This window comes from Muntiacus reevesi, chromosome 19, assembly GCF_963930625.1.
Source record: "Muntiacus reevesi chromosome 19, mMunRee1.1, whole genome shotgun sequence".
Lineage (NCBI taxonomy): Eukaryota > Metazoa > Chordata > Mammalia > Artiodactyla > Cervidae > Muntiacus > Muntiacus reevesi.
The window spans coordinates 56546589-56565396 of record NC_089267.1 but is presented as its reverse complement, the minus strand read 5'-3'; the positions used below and the strand labels follow the sequence as shown (position 1 = coordinate 56565396).

The following is an 18808-nucleotide window of genomic DNA, read 5'->3' as shown; positions in this document are numbered from 1 at the left end:
TTCTAGCTTCAAGTCACAGTTGATTAATCTAATAACTAAATGACTAAAAGTATGTTTAAAAAAAAAATCCAAATCAGATTGGAATTTTATAAAGTAAAACAAGAATCTTAGTCCAAAGCATCTAAATATTTCAAAAGCATTATTGATTTCAACTAAAAATGATACAGATATTTAAAATTTGAACATGTCAAAGACATACAACAATAAAACCTATTAATAACAAACAATGGCACTGTTGTTTAATGTAATCATTACTTAAAATAGCCAAACTTTTTGTCCTTAAATGAACCACTACCAAAAGTGTTCTCTAGAAAATCAGCAAAAATATTACCATTTAAAATAAAACATTTTTAAACTATTTCCTTCCCCAATTGTAGGTACAACCAATGACCGAGCTACAAACTATCCTTCCTATTGCCTTCAAGCTTTTAATTTACAGCCACTCCCTAAACTCCGGTTTTCTTAAGGTACCTAAATCAGTCTGAAAACCATGAACCTCGAAGGAAAAACATTTATTTGTGTAATTTAAATACTGGAAAAGGAGCGTATGCTTCTGCATCCAATTTACACATTTCATGGCCATGAAAACATACCTGCTCTTCATTTTCTATCTGATCACTCACATCCTTCGTGCCCTCGCCTTCTCCAATGCCTCCTCCCTCGTAGTCATGGAACTCAGTCGCCCCCTCTCCTGCTGAATCTTCCATAAACTCTTTGGGCAGGCAAAATCCCTTGAAAATAGAGTGAACATTAAGTACAAATGCAATAAAGAAGTGATTCCCAGTCCTGCTGCAGGAAAAAATACCCTACATAACTGATAAATTCTTTTCTAGCTCAGTATTTTACATCTGATGGAAGGACAGGAGACTTTTTGACATTCTTTTCTTCCTTGGTGATAAGTTATTAGGCAGTTTCAAAGCTTGACATCAGATTTAATATAGGAGGTCTTGACTGTGGAAGCCTCTGGTATGTAGTAATCTGTCATTCGGCCAATAGAAACATTTGAATGAGGTATATACTCGGATGGTATTTAAGGAGCAAATCACCAGGGGTGGGGAGGGAGAGTAAACCCTTTCAGTGTCTACATCCCAAAAGGCTTTTGTCCTTCTTTATCTACTTCCCAAATTAGTAAGCCAGAGAGGAAAGAGAGAAGACAAGTGCCCGTGAGGTATAGCAATTGAAAGCAGATGTTGTGAGTGAGAGAATTCATTTTCTTTCATTAAGGAACATTTTGTGTGATGCTCCCCAAATCAAGTCATGGTGCGTGCGTGCGTGTGTGGCTAAGTTGCTTCAGTCATGTCTTACTCTGCAATCCTAAGGACCACAGCCCACCAGGCTCCTCTGTCCCTGGGACTCTCTAGGCAAGAACACTGGAGTAGGTTGCTATGCCCTCCTCCAGGGGATCTTCCCAATCCGGGGATATGCCTGTCACCTCAGCCTGGGCTGTCTGCTGCCAAGACACTTGGCAGCCCTTATGGCATGGGGTCTGGAGATACAGCAACACTTGTGAGGAGTTAACAAAACTATTTCATGTCAGAAGGCAGCCTAAAAATAAGTATCAAAAACTAGTGTGTGGGCTGAAATTGACTAAAAAAAGAAACAGAAGAAAATAATGGCTCTCAATCAGAAATTCTCCCAGAGAAAAGTATAAGCTATCACGTATTTGTCAATCTGAGGATGAGAATGTACTACGAATAAGCTGACAACAAGACCAAGATCCAAGACCAACACCCACTGTGGCTGAGTCACACAGAAACAGCCTCCTATGGATTAAGCGCTTTAATCACAACCTAGGTCTATTATCCTAGCACTGCATCTCATCTATTTTCAAGTTCCCTCAACACGCCTGAGCGAGAACGAGAAGATAGTACAGACACTTAAAAAATTAAGGGAAAGGCAAACTCACTTTCAGGATATGTATTCTTAGAAAGGTGACTGGAAAATACATTTTGGTTAAAATAGTGAGGGAAATAAAAGCTACGTACTCCAGTATTCTCGCCTGGAGAATCCTATGGAGAGAGGAGCCTGGTGGGCTAAGTCCATGGGGTCACACAGGCTCAGACAAGACTGAGCACCTGAGACTTTCTCACACTATTTTAAAGAAATATGTTTAGATGCATGCAGAGTAAGTCACAAAAGGAGGGAGATTCAGACATCCTTCCGCAGGGCACATTACTGCAGCTGAGACAGAGGCTAGGCTCACAGCACTCTGCTTTTATCAGAACCACTTCTACCCCCACAACCCCATCTGTAAACACACACAGGTCTGACAGGCCAAGTCATTCTAGAACCTGTCAGACCACAGCAATGGTGCAAGTGGACAATCACAGCTGACCCAAGTCTCGGGGCACCCTCAACATACCGTCCTGTTCCTGCCTCTGCAGGCAAGTGCTCCCTCCAGAAGTGAGGGGATGTAGGACTGGCTCAGTGCCCATCAGAGAGAGGGGGCAAATCTGAGACTCGCTCCATTACTCGATAAAGGCCCATGCGTATCCTCTAGAGACAGGGCTTGCCTTCCCATTTTTTTAACCCTTTGTAGTATTTTAGATACTCAAAACTAAGAACTTTTGACTGTTTACAGGAAGCCTAAACCACGCCTTCAGTTTGGAAATTCTTCATCAAGTGCATCCTACCTGTATCATATTTAGATTCAGGAAAGATCTGAAAATACTAGGGACATTAAAAGAAAAAAACTGAACAAAAAACTATATACTTAGTTGAAACTGGTACTCACAAAAATGCAAGTCTCATCTTACAAACGAGGAAACTGAGGCTACGAGACTCACTCACTCTGAGTCTTGGAACCAGATGGACCTGTGACTGGCCTCACCATGAGTCTGTTAGATCTGTCTGCTGCTCCTGAATTCCAAGGGTAGGGTCTACAGTCTCTACAACAGCAATGCTTTTCACAGCACTGGGATCATGGCTGAATGAAGGAATGCCTTCCCTATTAAAGATGCCCACCTCCCTTAACCTTAAGAGCCCCATTACCATTTCATGAATAAGTATAGATGACTTACAACTTAATAGTGTTAAAGTGAAGTTGCTCAGTTGTGTCTGACTCTTTGCAACCCTATGGACTGTAGCCTGCCAGGCTCCTCCGTCCATGGGATTTTCCAGGCAAGCATACTGGGGTGGGTTGCCATTTTCTTCTCCAGGGAATCTTCCTGACCCAGAGATCGAATTCAGATCTCCCACATTGCAGGCAGACTCTTTACCCTCTGAGCCAGCAAGGCTAATAGAATTAAGGATTCATTTATCCTACAGGTCTAGCTCAGAATTATCAGAAGACTTCAAATTGGAGAAAAAGAGAGAAGGGTATGAGCAGAAAGCAACAGCGTTTAGACGGACTCTCTAGCCTAGGGAACTCCCCCGTGAGGGACCTGATTTTAGTAGAAACCAAAGTAGAGACTTTAGTACAAACAAGCTTAGTAAGAGAGGGATAAGCAAAACCATAAGAAATTCACAGGGAGGGCAAATCAGCTCCTGCTACTCGTGAAGGTTCAGAATAAAAGCCCATCAAACCAAACACTGGCGGGTATGGAATATTCCACGGAAACAGTCCTTACCTTCTGGGCGAGCTCCGTGAAGATCTGGGCAAGCACCGAGAGCAGCTTCGCGGTGCTGCGGTGAGTCGCCAAAGACACGGTCAGGAAGAAGAGGACGAGGTCGGAGTACCGGGACAGCAAGGGCGCCAGGCGCGCCAGCAGGCGGCAGGACTGGGTGAAGAGCTGGGGGCAGAGGGGGCGAGAGGCCCGCTCACACCAGGTCTCCCCGGCAGAGCCAGCAGCGACGGCGGCTGCCCAACTCTGAGTGTGCTACATGTCACTAGCAGGCGGCAGGACTGGGTGAAGAGCTGAGGGCAGAGCGGGGCGAGAGGCCCACTCACACCAGGTCTCCCCGGCGGAGCCAGCAGCGACGGCGGCTGCCCAACTCTGAGTGTGCTACATGTCACTAACGGGGCATTGTGATCACACACAGGCACACCACACGTGCCCCCTGCGATTTCCTCCTCGTCCACACAGACTCTCACAACGCTACACTTCAAATTCTCAGTGACTTAAGTCACTTGTTAACATCTAGTTAACAAGGTTCTTTAGCTTTTAAAAAAAGTATGTTTATAACCAAATTCTGCTGGGATTCAAAGTTCACACTGGAATCAATGCAACAGAATAACACACAAGTCTTATAAAGTAAGCTGTTTCTCTGGACTTAGGGAGATGACAGTGTCATCCTCTCCTGGCTTACTGAAGGGAAAGGGGGTTGCCTGAAATGGCCAGTGACCCTTAGTTATGGCGGTAACATCCACCATTAACATCAAACACCCAGGAGTATGTGATTAGGATATGAAAGAATTCTAGGTACGTCAACCCTAGATACCCTAGACTGCCATCATTTTTGCACTTACAATTGTAATCCTTAGCAAGTAAGCTCTAAGTTTTCCAAAGTTTGTCAGTGAGGTCTACACGCACAAAAAGATCAAATTCTTAGTGATTCTGCCAAGGAGGCCTGCTTTGGGGCCAGTATGTGCAGCGAGGTGAAACCCCGCTGACTTCAGGTCAGCCCACATGGACGGTAAGAAGCTTGTAAGGATCTGCTGGTTACCGTGTGCTTTGCTGCTGTTCCGTCCTCGCCGGATGATTTCAGCCTCTCCACCAGCTCAGAGACCGTGGAAATGACCCTCTGCACGTGCAGCGCGCTCACATCGGCCTGGAAGTCTTCCTCCAGGAGTTCTGTGAGGTGTCCTAACTGCAGGCTCTCGAAGCCTGCAGCCTCTTTCATTCACAGGAAAGAACATGGTGAATAACAGAATAAACTCTCCTCCTCTCATTCATCCAATAATTATTCCAACATTTGTCCTTAGATATTTAAAATAATCATCAAATAAAAAAATCAAGTAAGAAACTAGTATTTTCCTGATTCTAGACATACCATCTTCTTCTTGGGGCCTTGCCTGATCAGTGTTCTCTGTTTTTTGACTGTTTCTTTCTGCTAAATTCTGAATGGCACAAAGGATGGCCCGGATGGCGGTTTCCATTTGCTCTGAAAAATCCTCTACAAACCCTTCATCCAGCATTTGGTTTCCTAGTAGAACAACATGGTGCAGAACAAATTTTTAAAACTCAATCATTGGTTTCAGTGCCTCTGGAAATTACTAACAATCCTCATTTGTCATTTTAACAAACAGTCACCAGCTAAGAACTTGCTAAGGCTGAGTCACTGTCAAGCTGTGCTGGGTGTAAAGAACAAGATGCATCCCTGGCGTAGATAAACCTACAAGGTTATTTCCTTGTATTAAAACAACTTTGCTGAAAGAATGCCAAAAATATGAGAACAGTTAAGATGGAGTGTATAAACACCAACTGAATCCAAACAGGACTTCCAGCCTAAAAGAGAACTTTCTGGAACAGCCAGTGAGCCTGTGCTGTGTCCCTGTAAGTGACGTGACGGCAACCCAGAGGCAAGGTGCTCAAACAGAAGAGCTATGTGCTTGGGCTTCGCGGTGGCTCAGTGAGGAAGAGTCTGCCCGCCAATGCAGGAGGCATGGGTTCGATCCCTGGTCCAGGGAGATCCACATGCTGTGGAGCAACTAAGTCCCTGCTCCACAACTACTGAGCCTGTGCTCTAGAGCCTAGACCCAAGTACTGAAGCCCGCCTGCCCTGGAGCATGTGTTCCCATCCAGAGGAGTCACCACAATGAGAAGCCCGCACGAGGCAACGAAGAGCAGCACCCACTCACTGCAACCAGAGAGAAGCCTGTGCAGATCAAAGACCCGACACAACCAAAGATGAAAAAATTTTATACATAGGTATATATATGTATAAAGAAAAGAGCTATGGTCCAACCAGACTTCTTAGCCTTAGAACCCTGAACAGATATGTCTAGAACAAAACGACGTTTGCTCAGGACAATGTGGGCTTAGACCTACAAGACAGCGTCCCTACACTGGGCTTTTACTCCCTCACTGAAAAGCAGTCCTCACCTTCTTGGTTGCCTGGGGTCAGCAGGTGTGTCTTCCAGGTAGTGAAGTCATCTGCGGCTTTATCGATCTCTCTTCTTACATATTCCATGCTCTCAACTAAAGCCATTTGTGGGCCTGTTTGCTCACCCTCAACCCCTGGAAGAATGAACAAGGACTCTAGGCCTTGCAAATGAGCTGACACCTGGGACAGGCAACTCAGCCCAGAAGAGCAAACGTCAAAATCTTTCCTGCAACAACAAAAACGCCACAATGTTGAAAGCAAGGCGCTACCACCCCTCCACACCCTCCCTCCCCTCCCTCCGACCACTCACACTCGGCACCTAGAGACCTGGAGCTGGGCACGCGCCACAGAGCACCACGCAGGTCCGTGGAAGCTGAGGACGCAGCAGCCCCTTTCCTTCCCTCACTAAGCCGCGCCCACGCGCCCGCGCCCAGCCCACGCGGAGGCAGAGCCGGCAGCGGCGCGCTCACCAAGAATGGAAGAGCGCCTCGCACGACTGCTGCCTGATTCTGTCGACATCCGCTTTCACGGCTCTAACGGTCTTCAGCATCTCCGCTAACCTCGCCGTGGACTGCTGCCAACGCGGGTCCTGCCTCCGCATCAGGCAGCCAGAGGGCAGCTGCGTTTCCGGAGCTGGGGACGGGAAGCTCAGGCCTGGCGGGGTCGGGTGGGGCGCTGCTCCGGAAGGCCGCCCCTCGCGGCGCGCCGGGTCCTCCGGGCCGGGGGCGGGGCCGGAGGCGGGGCCGGGGGCGGGGCCGGCAGGGTGGCCGGGGGCGGGGCCGTGGCCGGAATCGTGGCTGGGGGCGGGGCCCGGGGCGGGGCCGGCAGCCGGGCAGCACCGGAGGAGCCACGAGAGCTGCTCCAGCAGGACTTGCGCCTGCATGGCCACGTGCTGCAGCCTCTCCGTCCACTGCTGCACCGCGTCCTGAGGCGGGAAGGCCACGGGGTAGACGGGCGGCCCCGTCAGCCTGCCGTCCATCTCCTGCACACAACTCAGGAGGTTCCTGCGCAGAGAAACAAGCCCAGGGGAAAAACACATGGCACCTCCAACTGCGTCCGCGAGCCTGTGTTAGCAGTGTGGAAGTATGGGCTCTTCCACACAGTCAAGAAGAGAGGCTCCCCCAGAGGAGTAAAAGGTCTAATCACAGGCCTGCCAAAGTACGTAAACACAGCCTTTGGTGTTTAAAGGCTTCAGAGTAGCAGAAGAACGGGAACTCACTGCTTATCGTCTGCCCCGGACAGGCCTCTCATACCCCGCAGTCACAGCCCCGCAGTGACCTCAGCCACTATTTTCTAAAATAAAAAATCTAGTAAATGTAGTATACTTTGCTATATAAACTCCTGTGAGCAGAGATAAAATAGCTGAAGTGACTACATTCTAGAATATGATCTCTCAGCCAAGGATCCACTCAGCAGGTGATGACAGGCTTCCTAGTCATCCTCATCTTTTTAAATATCTGTTTCCGTTGGGTAGCATCTGGGTACAGTTCAGCAAACTGCAACTTGGTGATCCAAAAAGCCTAACGAACTGAAGTCAACTCACATCTGACCTGTGCCCAGAGGCTGGGATGCCCCGACGCCATGATGCAACCCTGTCCCTCTGTCTGCATGGACTGCCAACCACGGACTCCCTCACTCCAGACCCAGGTGTGGTTCAGCATGGACTGCCAACCACGGACTCCCTCACTCCAGACCCAGGTGTGGTTCAGCTGTGACCATTTTTCCCGTCTGACTCAGTCTTCAACTCATTCCCCGGAGGTGCTGCCAACACCAGGGGGCAGAAGTGTTACCATCAAAAGTAAGGGGCCGAGCCAAGGCAACCCCATCCGCCTCTTCAGGCCTCAGACCTCACATCATAACTGGGAGCAGCTTGTGCAGCAACTGTGAGCCACACACAAGTCTCCCCCATTCATTCCCAGAAACGCAGCCAGTCAGCAACACCTGAGGAGGATCCACTGCTCCGTCAGTGCCGTCAGCGACTGCCGCTGTCGGATGAGCACCTTCATCAGATGCGCCGAGAACCCGCCACACCGCTCCACGTGGCCCGCGCCCACCTCCTGCAGGGAGAGAGGAGAGCGTGCTTAGGGGCAGTGTGGTGCAGACGCCGCTGGTCCCTCACCGCTTGGAGGAATCCCGTGGGGGCAAGCTGGGTGCGCTGCCCTCCAGAGGCCACACATCTGTCCACCTCTGGGATGCTTCCACAGACCATGGACGTTCCGTGAGCAGGAACTAGTTTAACACCAAAACTGGGTATCAGTGATCTTTTCTCAATTTACAAGGAGGGAGAAAAATCTGAGGGTGGCATTCTCAATTTGAAGTTTTTCTTCCATAATTTTTCTTAAGGATTTAGACCTGCTAGCAAACAGTGAGTAATGGGACTTGCTATCAAATACTTTCTGGTTAAGCACAAAATTACACTGATCACATCACATTCTCAGGTTGATAGCTGCAAAGAGCTCAGTCACCTCCAGTGATGGGCCGTGATCATGTGACCAGGTCTGAGGATGCTGTCCTGGATGGACAGGAGTCCCCAGGTCCTGCAATCCCAAGGCTCCATCATCCTACCTTGGTAGGAGCCGCCAGGACCGCACTAAGCCTGATGTGCCGTGCGACAGAACGATAGAAGTACTTCTGGCAGCCCTCCCACGAAGACGAGATTTCTGTGAGCAACCTGGAGGAGAGATCAACATGACGTAATTAATTAAAACCGCTAACTCCACCCCAGATCCTGAGCAGTCAGAGACTGGTCCATTCAGCCACAACCAGAAGCCACGAGTCTGATCAGATTTACTTCTGCGAGAATCCACTGAATCAAGTACTCATCAGTCCTTTACACAAAGGATGTGACAATAACATGAGGCCTCAGAAGAGGTCTGTGTACATAGCACACTTAAAAGGTGACCATTCTCCTACAGACTTTCACCTATACATTCAAGCCAAGTGAGCAGGCCTCAGGAAGAAATCAAAGGGCCAAAAAAACAATGGCAGAGATGAACACGAGGAAGAAAGAAAAATGAAAAGAAGAAAACCAACAGTCACCAACGCTTGCTTTAAATGCTCAAAGTGGTCCCTTGTCTTCCTCACCCCACCAGACTCCCAATAGAGCCCAGAGTCCCATGTTTTACATTCGCTCCTTACCTTTTAAAAGGGCAGAAGGAGAGGGAAGTTTTTTAAAAAAGAAAATTAACACTTGCTAGGTGCTCACCACCTGCCAGTCCTGAGCCGGCACTCTTCTAAACGTTATCCTTATGGTGACTCGAGGACAGAAGCACTGCTGCCCCCACTCTGGCAGATGAGGCAGTGGGGCTCAGCGGACTTGCTCCATTTATAATTAAAAACACCAACCTAGAATCAGCCTCCTGAGTGCTGCTGACTATAGACAATGCGCTCTGGAGATCCAATGGGCGAAGATGGAGCATTTCTTGAGGGTTTTTTGTACGGGCCCAGGAAAGACCTTTGCGGTATGACAAACCTAAGAAATAAACAGCATGTTTTTAAATAAAGAAACTCTGAAGAGAATGGATTGGCAATGCCACCGCTAATCAAAGTTGTGTCCTGGAAACAGCACCGCCCAGGACTCTCAGGCCCTGCCCCACACTGAGCGAAACAGAATCCGCTTCTGCACTTCAGCAAGATTCCACCAGTAGTTCATACGCTAGTTATGTCGAGAAGCATTGCTCTCTATGCAACGCTGGAAGGGTATGTGGTGTACAACAATTGGCGATGAAAATAAAACACACGGTTTCTGGGAAACCTCACTGCAAAACTGAGAGACAATTTGGGAGTCACAAATGGTTCATCAGAGGATTTTCGTATGTGTAACTGGAACTCTCAGAATGGCATTTCAAAACCTTGCCTTCCACCTTATGTTTCGCACTATCTCAACGGTGTCTACAAAGTTTCCCCAAATCAACCATGTTATTTTTCTTCCTAAAAGCAGATGAGAGTACTCCATTGAGTTTCCAGTGAAAACTGTACCAGCTTTTGTCAGGTGTTTGAAGAGATCTGCTAAAGCTCGCTGCTTCTGCCTGAGAATGTGCTTGGCCTCCGACCGCTGCTTCTCCTTCTCTGCGGAGGGGTCCACCTTTAAGCTCTGAAGCTCAGTCACAAAGGAGATGACTTCGCCTGCAGGGAAGACAAGTGGGAAACACGGAGATCCCCAGGAATCCTTAATAGGCTCAGATTACCCAAGACCAAGGACGTTTTGGGAACAAACACCGAGTGTCATTCATCTTTATACCTAACAGTCCTCAGCACTGGTAAATTCTCAGTAACAGCTGAGGACACGCATGACAAGAGAAGAATCGGAAACAATCTATCTTGACAACAAGCAACCCAAATAAAAGTAGCTCATCTTTTTATCCAGGGGTTTTATAATCAGTCAGGCAAAAAACACTTACTGAACATGGATCATGTGCCATGATTTACACTAGGAACTTTAAACACTTGAATAAATTTCCCGTGACTGTGACATGAACTGAGCTTCTACGCTGTACCGTGCACTTCGAAAACGTCCTTCTAACCTGTCAGCTTCACTCTGAGAGGCTCAGCAAGTCTAGTCATGTTCCAAAGGCCATTCAGCTACAGAGCGGACCTGAAGCCAGGACCTCCAGAGCTTCTTTGTAGCCACTCCAAGAGGCTCAGAAAGTCTAGTCATTTTCCAAAGGCCATTCAGCTACAGAGAGGACCTGAAGCCAGGACTTGAACCCTGGCTGAACTGACTCCAATGCCCAGGCTCTTTCTCCAGCACTGGGCTGCCTTAGGCGCTGCCAATCTGCCTCAGGTAGTGTCATAAGCGGACTGCATGTCCTGCCAAGTCCACGCCGAAGTCCTCATCTCCCAGGACCTCAGGATACGACTGGATTTAGAGATGGGGCTTTAAGGAGCCCATGAAGGTAAAAGGAGGCCTTGTGGGTGGGCTCTAATCTAATCTGGCTGGCAACCTTAATAGACAGGGACACAGAGAAGGCAGCTACAAGCCAAGGAGAGAGCCTTGGAAAAAACCAGCCCTGCTGACACTCTCATCTCGGACTTTCAGTCTCCAGAACTGTGAGAAAACAAATTTCTGTTGTTTAAACCACCCAAGACGTGGCACAGCTGCCCCTGAACAACGTGGGTTTGAACGGTATGGGTCCACTTACTTACATGGGAGGTTTTTTTTTTTCCAATAGTAAATACCTCAGGGCTTACACGCGCCCGAGTGAATGAATTCGTGGATGTGGCACCTGGACACAGATGCCCGACTCTAAGTGACACTTGGGTTTCCCAGCTCTGAGGGGCGATGCCCCCAGCGCCCGCGCTAGTCACAGGTCAGCTGTACGTTGCCAAGGCGGCCCGAGCAGACAAAGGCAGGTGGTCCAGCCTTCAGCTGAGAGCCTGCACCCCGCACACACTCAGCACAGCACCAGCAGAGGTCGCCGTGCGTCTCCCAAGGGGCACGCCTGGGGTCTGCAGGCCACGCACCCCATCATTGGGCGCAGGCAGGCAGGTTATCTTGAAAACTGGTTATTAGGCTATTACTCTAACAAGCTGGGTTTTACTTTATTTACTTGGCTGTGCCAGGTCTTAATTGCAGCATGTGGGATCCAGTTCCCTGACCAGGAATCGAATCTGGGTCCCCCGCATTGGGAGCACAGAGTCTTAACCACTGGACCACCAGGGAAGTCCCACTAACGAGTTTTTTTTTTTCTTTTTAAATATCTTTCTGAGGTCAGACTGCAGCCTTACTGGAGAAGGACCAGCTTCACTGTGACCCCACACTCGCTGGGGCTGGGTGAAGGTGGAGAAAGTGGTGAAAGGCTGCCAATGGCCCAAATAGTCTATTAAGTTCTGGATCCCCTTTCCCAGCCATTGCAGATACACTGCAGAGCAAGAACAACCAGGGAGATGAGACTGCTGTGCCTCTTTGAAGTGAAAGGAAAAAGAAAGGGACTGTGGATGAACTCTCCTTGTCCTCTAACTCGAGAGAGACAACATTTTGAGGGGTAGTGATAGCGTCCAGACTCTGAGAAACCCTTCGCTCACGGCCCTGACCAGGAAGAGCTGATGTGGGCAGGGCTGCTGCAGCGAATGGCTGACACCGCCCGGTCTGCGCGAGGAGGACAGGACGGAAACCACGGTGGCCATCTCCGGTCTCCGCGGAGGTGTCTGGGTTTTGGCTGGTTTGTGACCCACTTGCTTGTTCAATCACCTGCTCTACGCTACTAGGACACAGGTAATGAGCTCCAGCTTTCCTGGGCCACCGGGGCCATCTCAGAAGGAAAGCCCCCTCGGTCTGCACATGCACCCACCGGTGAACTGGTCGAGGCCCTCCACGAGGCGGGGCAGAGGGCTTCCCTCGATGAGCGTCAGGCACATCTTCCTCATGCGATTCAGGAGTTTCGGCAAGCGACGCAGAAGGGCCCCTTCCGAGGGGAGCGGGGCGCCCTGACACGGCTCTGGAACAGCGGCCTGTGAGACAGAGGACAACAGTCACGGTCCACCCCCACACGGGCGCGGAATTAAACGTCGTGCCCTCCACACGCGGGCTCGGCAACAGGAAGTCTCTGAAGTCTCGCAAGAACAAATAAAACATCACCAGAAGTAAGACCGCATGTGCCCCAGGAGCTTAGAAGAGTGTGGCTGGGGTGCGGCCCCTCGGGGAAGCCCCCAGAGCTGCCGGCCGCGCTCTGCTCCCTGAAGGCGGGGCTGGGCAGCCTAGCTGCCACCTCTGAGACCATGCGCCACACCGCCTTCTCAGACGCGGGCAGGGCGAGCCTGACCGCCAAGGCCTACTTCAGCCGCCATCTCTCCTCACCCTCTAATTCCTGAGACTTCAGATACCAGGATCCAGGTACTAGGGAAGGCGGCAGATGAAGGGAAACTAGGCAAAGGGAAAAGCGTTCGTCTGTCGAGGGCACAGTTTCACTACTTTTTCCCTGAGAAATCCCTGAAATTCTTGTGCTTTCGTCATTTACAAAAAATTTGATTAGCATTATGAGCGGTGAGGTGATGAATACAATCAAAAGAAAATAAATCTGGCAGCCATATCATATGTGTGCAGCCATATCACAGCTGGACGCTCAATTTCTACTAAGCTTTCTGAACTATTAAAATATTTAACACAGCTTGAAGAACTGCATTGCTAACTTTCTAACACAGCGTGGAAAGCACAACCTGACGGCAAGAGCCATCGCTCCCCGACGAGCGGTCCCCTCACCCAGTGAGTCTGCAGCAGGGACACCCTCCTGCAACAGACTGCTCACTCAAGGTCTTGATAACTGTCTCCATTTTCAGGAATTTTGTAAGCCAGTTCTTCAGTCTTGGTGCTTGAAACTGGCCGTGATGGAAGTTCACACATTTCCACACCATGGTCATCAGCAACCACTACAAGCAGCAATCACCACACCCCGTCACTCCTGGTGTGTGCAGCAGCCTCATCACGTGAGGTCCCAAAGGCAGCTTCCATGTCCTATTCTAAGCTGATGCCCTAAATCTTCCCTTACGGGTAAGTGAACTGTTCACAGTTAAGTACAATGGTTTTGTACACAGGCCCACGTTAAGCTTCCAGCACGAGGATTAACGCTTTTTGCCTTACTAGGCAGCAGGGTCAGAAAGACGAACACCACACCACTAGCCAAAAGAGGAAGATTTCAAAGGCATTCCCTCACCTAGCTCTCAGGGCAGGTCTCCCACAGAAAGCACAGACCGCGTCCAGCCAGCTCAGGAAGAAGCAAATACCATCCCGCGAGCTAATACCTGTGCGGCTGCGGGCCGGGCTAACAGGGTCTCCCTCAGCACCCGGTTCAGACCCTGAGTGGGGGACTCCTCAGTCGCGGCGGCGCCTGTCGGCCTTGGCAAAGGGTCCGGCTGCTCCTCCTCGTCACCTTCCACCAGGGATGACCGGCAGGGTTCGCTCAGGATAGCTTCAAATTTCTTCATGAATTTAAAGAGGGTTCTGGCCCCCAGGTAATGGGAGATACGGGCAGGAAAAAGTAAAAATGGAAAAGTGAGGAAATATGTAAATGACATAATGCATACACAGGCAACTTAATAACTTGTACCTTTGGTATACAACGAGTGTCTTAGAAACGCGAAATCTTTTGTTTTCTTTTAAAGGAAAAAGATGGCAGGTATTCTAATCTCAACTGAGGCCAGGAACGGCGGGATCCCTTGGCTGAAGGCGAGCAGGTGGCAGAGGCCTCGACCTTCGGCAGCACGCAGTCTGCTCTGCCTCCAGACACATCAGCTCCCCCCGCAGTGAGACTGCGTCGGGTGGGAGGGCGGTGCTGTGCAGACAGCAGACGAGTCCGGTGTTTTTACCAAGTTTAAGGCAGCACAAGTCAGGCCTCTGTAACGATGCAGTCATGCTGTCTACCATTCAAAAATTCCGAGTTTTGGCCACTCCCTGTTTTAAAAGATGAATTACCTGTGTGTCTTTTCCACAGATTGCTTAATAGACCAGAAGCTGACATCATTCCACTTGGATATCTTAACGAATTCCTGTAAGAAAAATGAAGCTCAAGGATGGGCTTTACCAAGCTGGTGTCATTCTGTTTCTTTCTAGATCACCAGACCAGATGACCAGAGTGCTCTGCATCCCTAACACAGGACGGGGTGCCAGTGAACAAGTAAAATAAGTCAAATAAAGGGACTTGTGTTTATCTCACGGGGGTGGAAAAAAGTGCTGCTACGATCAGTATGTGGCTGTGTACTCCAGCATAAACCGCTGTTGGGTCCACAATAGCTGCAAGTATCAAACGGGATTCTCATCGCCCCCCGCACCCCTGCAGCCCACAGCCCGACACCAGGTGGTGCTCCTCTGGGCTGGAAGAGGGAGCCGCCGTCCGGCTGCGGCTGGGGCCCTGACAGTCCTCTTAGGCGCCTCTGATGGGAGCCGCTCCACGGAACCCTCACACACGTGGCCAGGGCGGCCATGGAGCCCACGCCACAAAGCGCAGAACCTGCTGCTGCCATGCTCCCCTCCATTCCTCAGAGCCCCCGTTTCACTGGATTAAAAATCAGAACTGGAAAAGAATATGCTGCTTTTGTTCTCCCAAGAGTGATTATGACTGCTGTTCATCTTACCTTAAGCTCCTTTTCTAGGGGGGAACGAAGTTCCACAATTTTGGCCTGGACCCGGTCAAAGAATTGCTTGTAATAATGGTACAGGTTCCACAGAACACTGCAAAGTGCATCTGGAAGAAAGGAGAAGGAAATGAAAGCCACACGTGCTGCTGGCTCCTCCCTCGGGGCTGCACACCTAGAGGTGATCATCCCTCGTGACTCTCTGGGCCACGACATCACAGCAGAGCGCCCACAGACCATGTAACAGCTCGCGGGGGAGCCAGGCTTAGCGGTTCCCAGAGATGCAGGCTGCCAACACTACCCCTACTTTTTTCACTTCAGTCTGCAGTGGATATTTTCTTCAGTCGCCTTGTTCTTAAAGAAGGCATACTCAGATGTTCTACCAAACTCACAATTTCCAACTCTTTCTCAGAATATGACTGTGCCGTCAGCAGAAACTAAGCCTGTTTTAAAAGATGGCATACCAAGAGCTCACCGTGACTGCTCACTCACGTGAATCTACACCTCACAGCGACACTTCTCTAAACTGCTGTGGTCAGGCACGGTAGCTGACAGAAGCTTCCTGAGCAGCTGCTTGATGTGCGGCGGTGCTCTCCTGAGATCAAAGACCCTAATTATAGCCTGGATCAGGCAGAGGCTTAGTGGGACATATGCGCCGTCTAGACAGACAGACGTGCTGCCTCAACACACCAGCTCCCAGGATCTGCATCTGCTGCTTTGCCGCTGCCACAGTTCACCAGCCAGGGATTCAATTATAACCAGTCTGCACTTGATTTCAGTGTTTTTCTCTTTATCTCACCTGAATCACATTACAGTAAAAGACAACTCAAAGTGTCTTGTTTAAAACCTGGTATGCATCAAGACACCTGTCTCACGAATTCAGAGCCTAATCATTTTAACAGCATAGGGTAAAATTAAAGAAAAAAAATTTTGATACACACACATGTACATCCTCACCTTTTCCTTCGACTTGTGGCATCAGCAAGACATGACAATGGAAAACCAGTAACATCTGAAGCCGCATGTGGAACTCGCCCAGTGAGGATCCTTCAATAAACGCTTGTAAAGTGCTCACCAGCAACATCAGGGTCATCTGCTTGTCATCTTTAGAGATTCAAAGAGGAAAACACGCATGTCTGCACTCTTCATGCAGCGTCCTAATACACACACCCTACTATGAGATCCCCGAGGGACACCGGCCAACGCGAAGTTGCAGCAGGGACCGCAGCTCAATTTCAAGCTGGTTTACAAACGGCAGCTGCGCTACCAGTGTGTGTGACGCGCACTCGTGGCAAACAGGGGAACTGAGCTATGAGGCCCTCGTTCTAAGCGTGAGATGAAACCCTCTTAACTCAAGCACTGTGACTACCACCTACCAAGACAGAAACTCCCCCTCTGATTGTCCCATGGACACAGAGAATAAGGAAGTCTTATCTTACGACTGGCTCTCTAGACTCTGGATGAGTCACTTAAGCCTCTCTGACTGTCATCATTGTTCTCAGTAAGAAAAGAACTACACAGCTTTTTCGGCTGACCTCTCGGGAACACGGCAGTCACACAACACGTCCTATGTGGAAGCAGTGGGGGGACGGGAGTGGTAAACCCCAGACACTGCGGCACGTCAGGCTTAGCCCGGGCCCTCCACACAAGCGGGAGCCGCGGCCAGGTGTTACCTTCTCGCTCCTCTGTCTGCCCCTGCATGTGCCTCTCCAGCATCTGGTAGATGGAGAACCAATGCCTCGTGGATTTCTCAGTGTGGCGCTTCAGGGTATTATCCAAACTCATGGACCAGCAGCTGCAATGTGGGAGGAGAGGCCAAGGAGGCATGTAAGGAAACCGATTCAAACACGTGTAACCTCGAAGACAGGAGCTAAACGTCCACAATTCTCTCCTCCTACATGAAGACGGAGAAGCCGCCGCTCTGCTGCCTCAGAATGCATGCTGCTCTCTGGTCTCCAGCTGACACATGACCTCAACTCTCAAGAAACAGCCCATCCAAAGACCCTGTCCCTACCATGTAATCAGGAGGGGGAGTGGCAAATGAATCACTCACTTCAGTTCCAGTTTACGCCAACGGATGATCAACTGACTGACCAAATCAAGATGTTTCCTCAGGGACAGGGCTCGACTTGCATTCTCCTCCCAATCCTGACGAGACACAGAAGAAATTCACTACAGCCGTTATTCAGCCCCCTGATCACCTCCTCCCTCAGGTACATCCTTGACTTTTCTTAAGCAAAGACCACTGGGACCTTAAACAACTTCTATACTGATGTACCAGGTGGTGCTAGTGGTAAAGAACCCATCTGCCAATGTAGGAGACAAGAGATGTGGGTTTGATCCCTGGGTCAGGAAGATCCCTTGGAGGATCTTGGCAACCCACTCCAGGAGTCTTGCCTGGGAAATTCCATGGACAGAGGGGCCCGGTGGACTTCAAGCCATAAGGTCACAAAGAGTCGGACATGACTGAAGCAACTTAGCATGCCTGCACGCGCCAACACGTAACCATCCTGCTTATCCAGCTTGGAGATCTTCCTGGTGGCCTGGCTAACCTCCAGCTGAGCAAGTAGCACAGGATTTGGAGACCTGAGTCTGAATCTCTGTATTGTCAGTCACGTGACCCCCTTAAAGTCCAGAGCCCTAATCTGGAAATCAGGGGAGCACCAGCCACTTCAGAGGCTATGAGAGGACTGAGGGGGTGAAGATGCAGCCAGTCTGAAGCCAAACTCGAACAATAAGAGAAATCTCTTTAGGACTAGAGAGAGAATCCTCTTACCTGTGCCTTTGCCAGAAGGATCTCTAAGCCATTCAGGAACTTTGAGATGGGGCTGGAAAGTGGAAAACTACAGATTCGGTCCATTACAACCAGCAGCTGCAGAGGGGAGAGAAAAAGATCCGGGCATGCTCACGGGACTATCAATCGCCCACAGTCACAGGGTGCTGAAGATCGGCCTGTTTCACGCAAAGGCCCTGCTTCACAAGCACCCATGAATGCTCTGGTAAAACTCCAGGGCCGCGGATCCTGCCCAAGATAAACACTTTCTCTGCTGTATTACTCTGGAAGTGAGGCTGAGTTTGATAAGGTAATTGCTCTTATTACTCTGTTATAAGTTATTACAGAATTAGCTGAGGATCACAGAGCAAGGATCTGAGTTAAAACTACCAAGCTTGAAAGAGCCAGACCCTTGTTTACACAAGGATGTGTCTGAATAAAGAGCAACGCAGCAGCATTTCATATGTGGATGGCAAACCCTGAGCAACAGATAAAGTAAGTGGAATTGCAAACACCATTCACAAGCAGCATTACAAACGTGTACATTCTTCCTACAGGAAATAGTGCCTCCTCGAACCGCGTTCTGTAACACTTCCATGTCACCAGTGTGCAAGTCAGTGCACCTGGGACAACGAGAAGCCGCCTCCCCACCACCGCCCTACCTGCTCAAGCGCTGGGTGCTCTGGCCAATCCTGCAGCAGCCGATGAACCGCCTCCGAGAAGCCCTGAAGCACGGGCTGGCACTGCCGAGCTTCTGGGATGTTGGGGTGATGGTAGAAGTCGTAGGGCCCATCAGGCTTCACCATCAGGTCCGAGGTCGCTTCCCCAAAGAGAGTGTTATGGGACAGAGTGCAGGCCAAGAGCTGGCTGCCCAAGAGCTGGTCATTCAGCTCAACTCCTGTGAAGTCATTAACAAGATCACAGTAAGGCTGGTGTTAAGTTACAAAGATGTTAGAAACATGCTCAGAAATAATGAATGACAGC

General features: G+C 49.8%; 1 protein-coding gene and 1 non-coding gene across 4 annotated transcripts in view; both read right to left on the bottom strand.

Annotated features, from left to right (window-relative positions):
• The window catches only part of MDN1 (midasin AAA ATPase 1), a 138603-nt gene that overhangs the window by 21204 nt on the left and 98591 nt on the right, over positions 1 to 18808 (bottom strand). For all 3 annotated transcript variants that reach the window (XM_065911703.1, XM_065911704.1, XM_065911705.1), the window contains 19 exons: positions 18487 to 18722; positions 17828 to 17923; positions 17105 to 17199; positions 16725 to 16846; positions 16009 to 16155; positions 15052 to 15161; positions 14393 to 14466; positions 13723 to 13921; positions 12276 to 12435; positions 9964 to 10110; positions 9331 to 9457; positions 8551 to 8656; positions 7927 to 8042; positions 6456 to 6989; positions 5985 to 6211; positions 4933 to 5085; positions 4606 to 4775; positions 3570 to 3731; positions 594 to 731 (listed from right to left, as the gene is read on the bottom strand). In XM_065911703.1, the coding sequence (XP_065767775.1) occupies positions 594 to 731; positions 3570 to 3731; positions 4606 to 4775; positions 4933 to 5085; positions 5985 to 6211; positions 6456 to 6989; positions 7927 to 8042; positions 8551 to 8656; positions 9331 to 9457; positions 9964 to 10110; positions 12276 to 12435; positions 13723 to 13921; positions 14393 to 14466; positions 15052 to 15161; positions 16009 to 16155; positions 16725 to 16846; positions 17105 to 17199; positions 17828 to 17923; positions 18487 to 18722 (3119 nt within the window). The remainder of the gene's footprint in view (positions 1 to 593; positions 732 to 3569; positions 3732 to 4605; positions 4776 to 4932; positions 5086 to 5984; positions 6212 to 6455; positions 6990 to 7926; positions 8043 to 8550; positions 8657 to 9330; positions 9458 to 9963; positions 10111 to 12275; positions 12436 to 13722; positions 13922 to 14392; positions 14467 to 15051; positions 15162 to 16008; positions 16156 to 16724; positions 16847 to 17104; positions 17200 to 17827; positions 17924 to 18486; positions 18723 to 18808) is intronic.
• On the bottom strand, positions 11575 to 11647 carry TRNAG-CCC (transfer RNA glycine (anticodon CCC)). Its single transcript has one exon. It is a non-coding gene; the product is annotated as a tRNA-Gly (tRNA).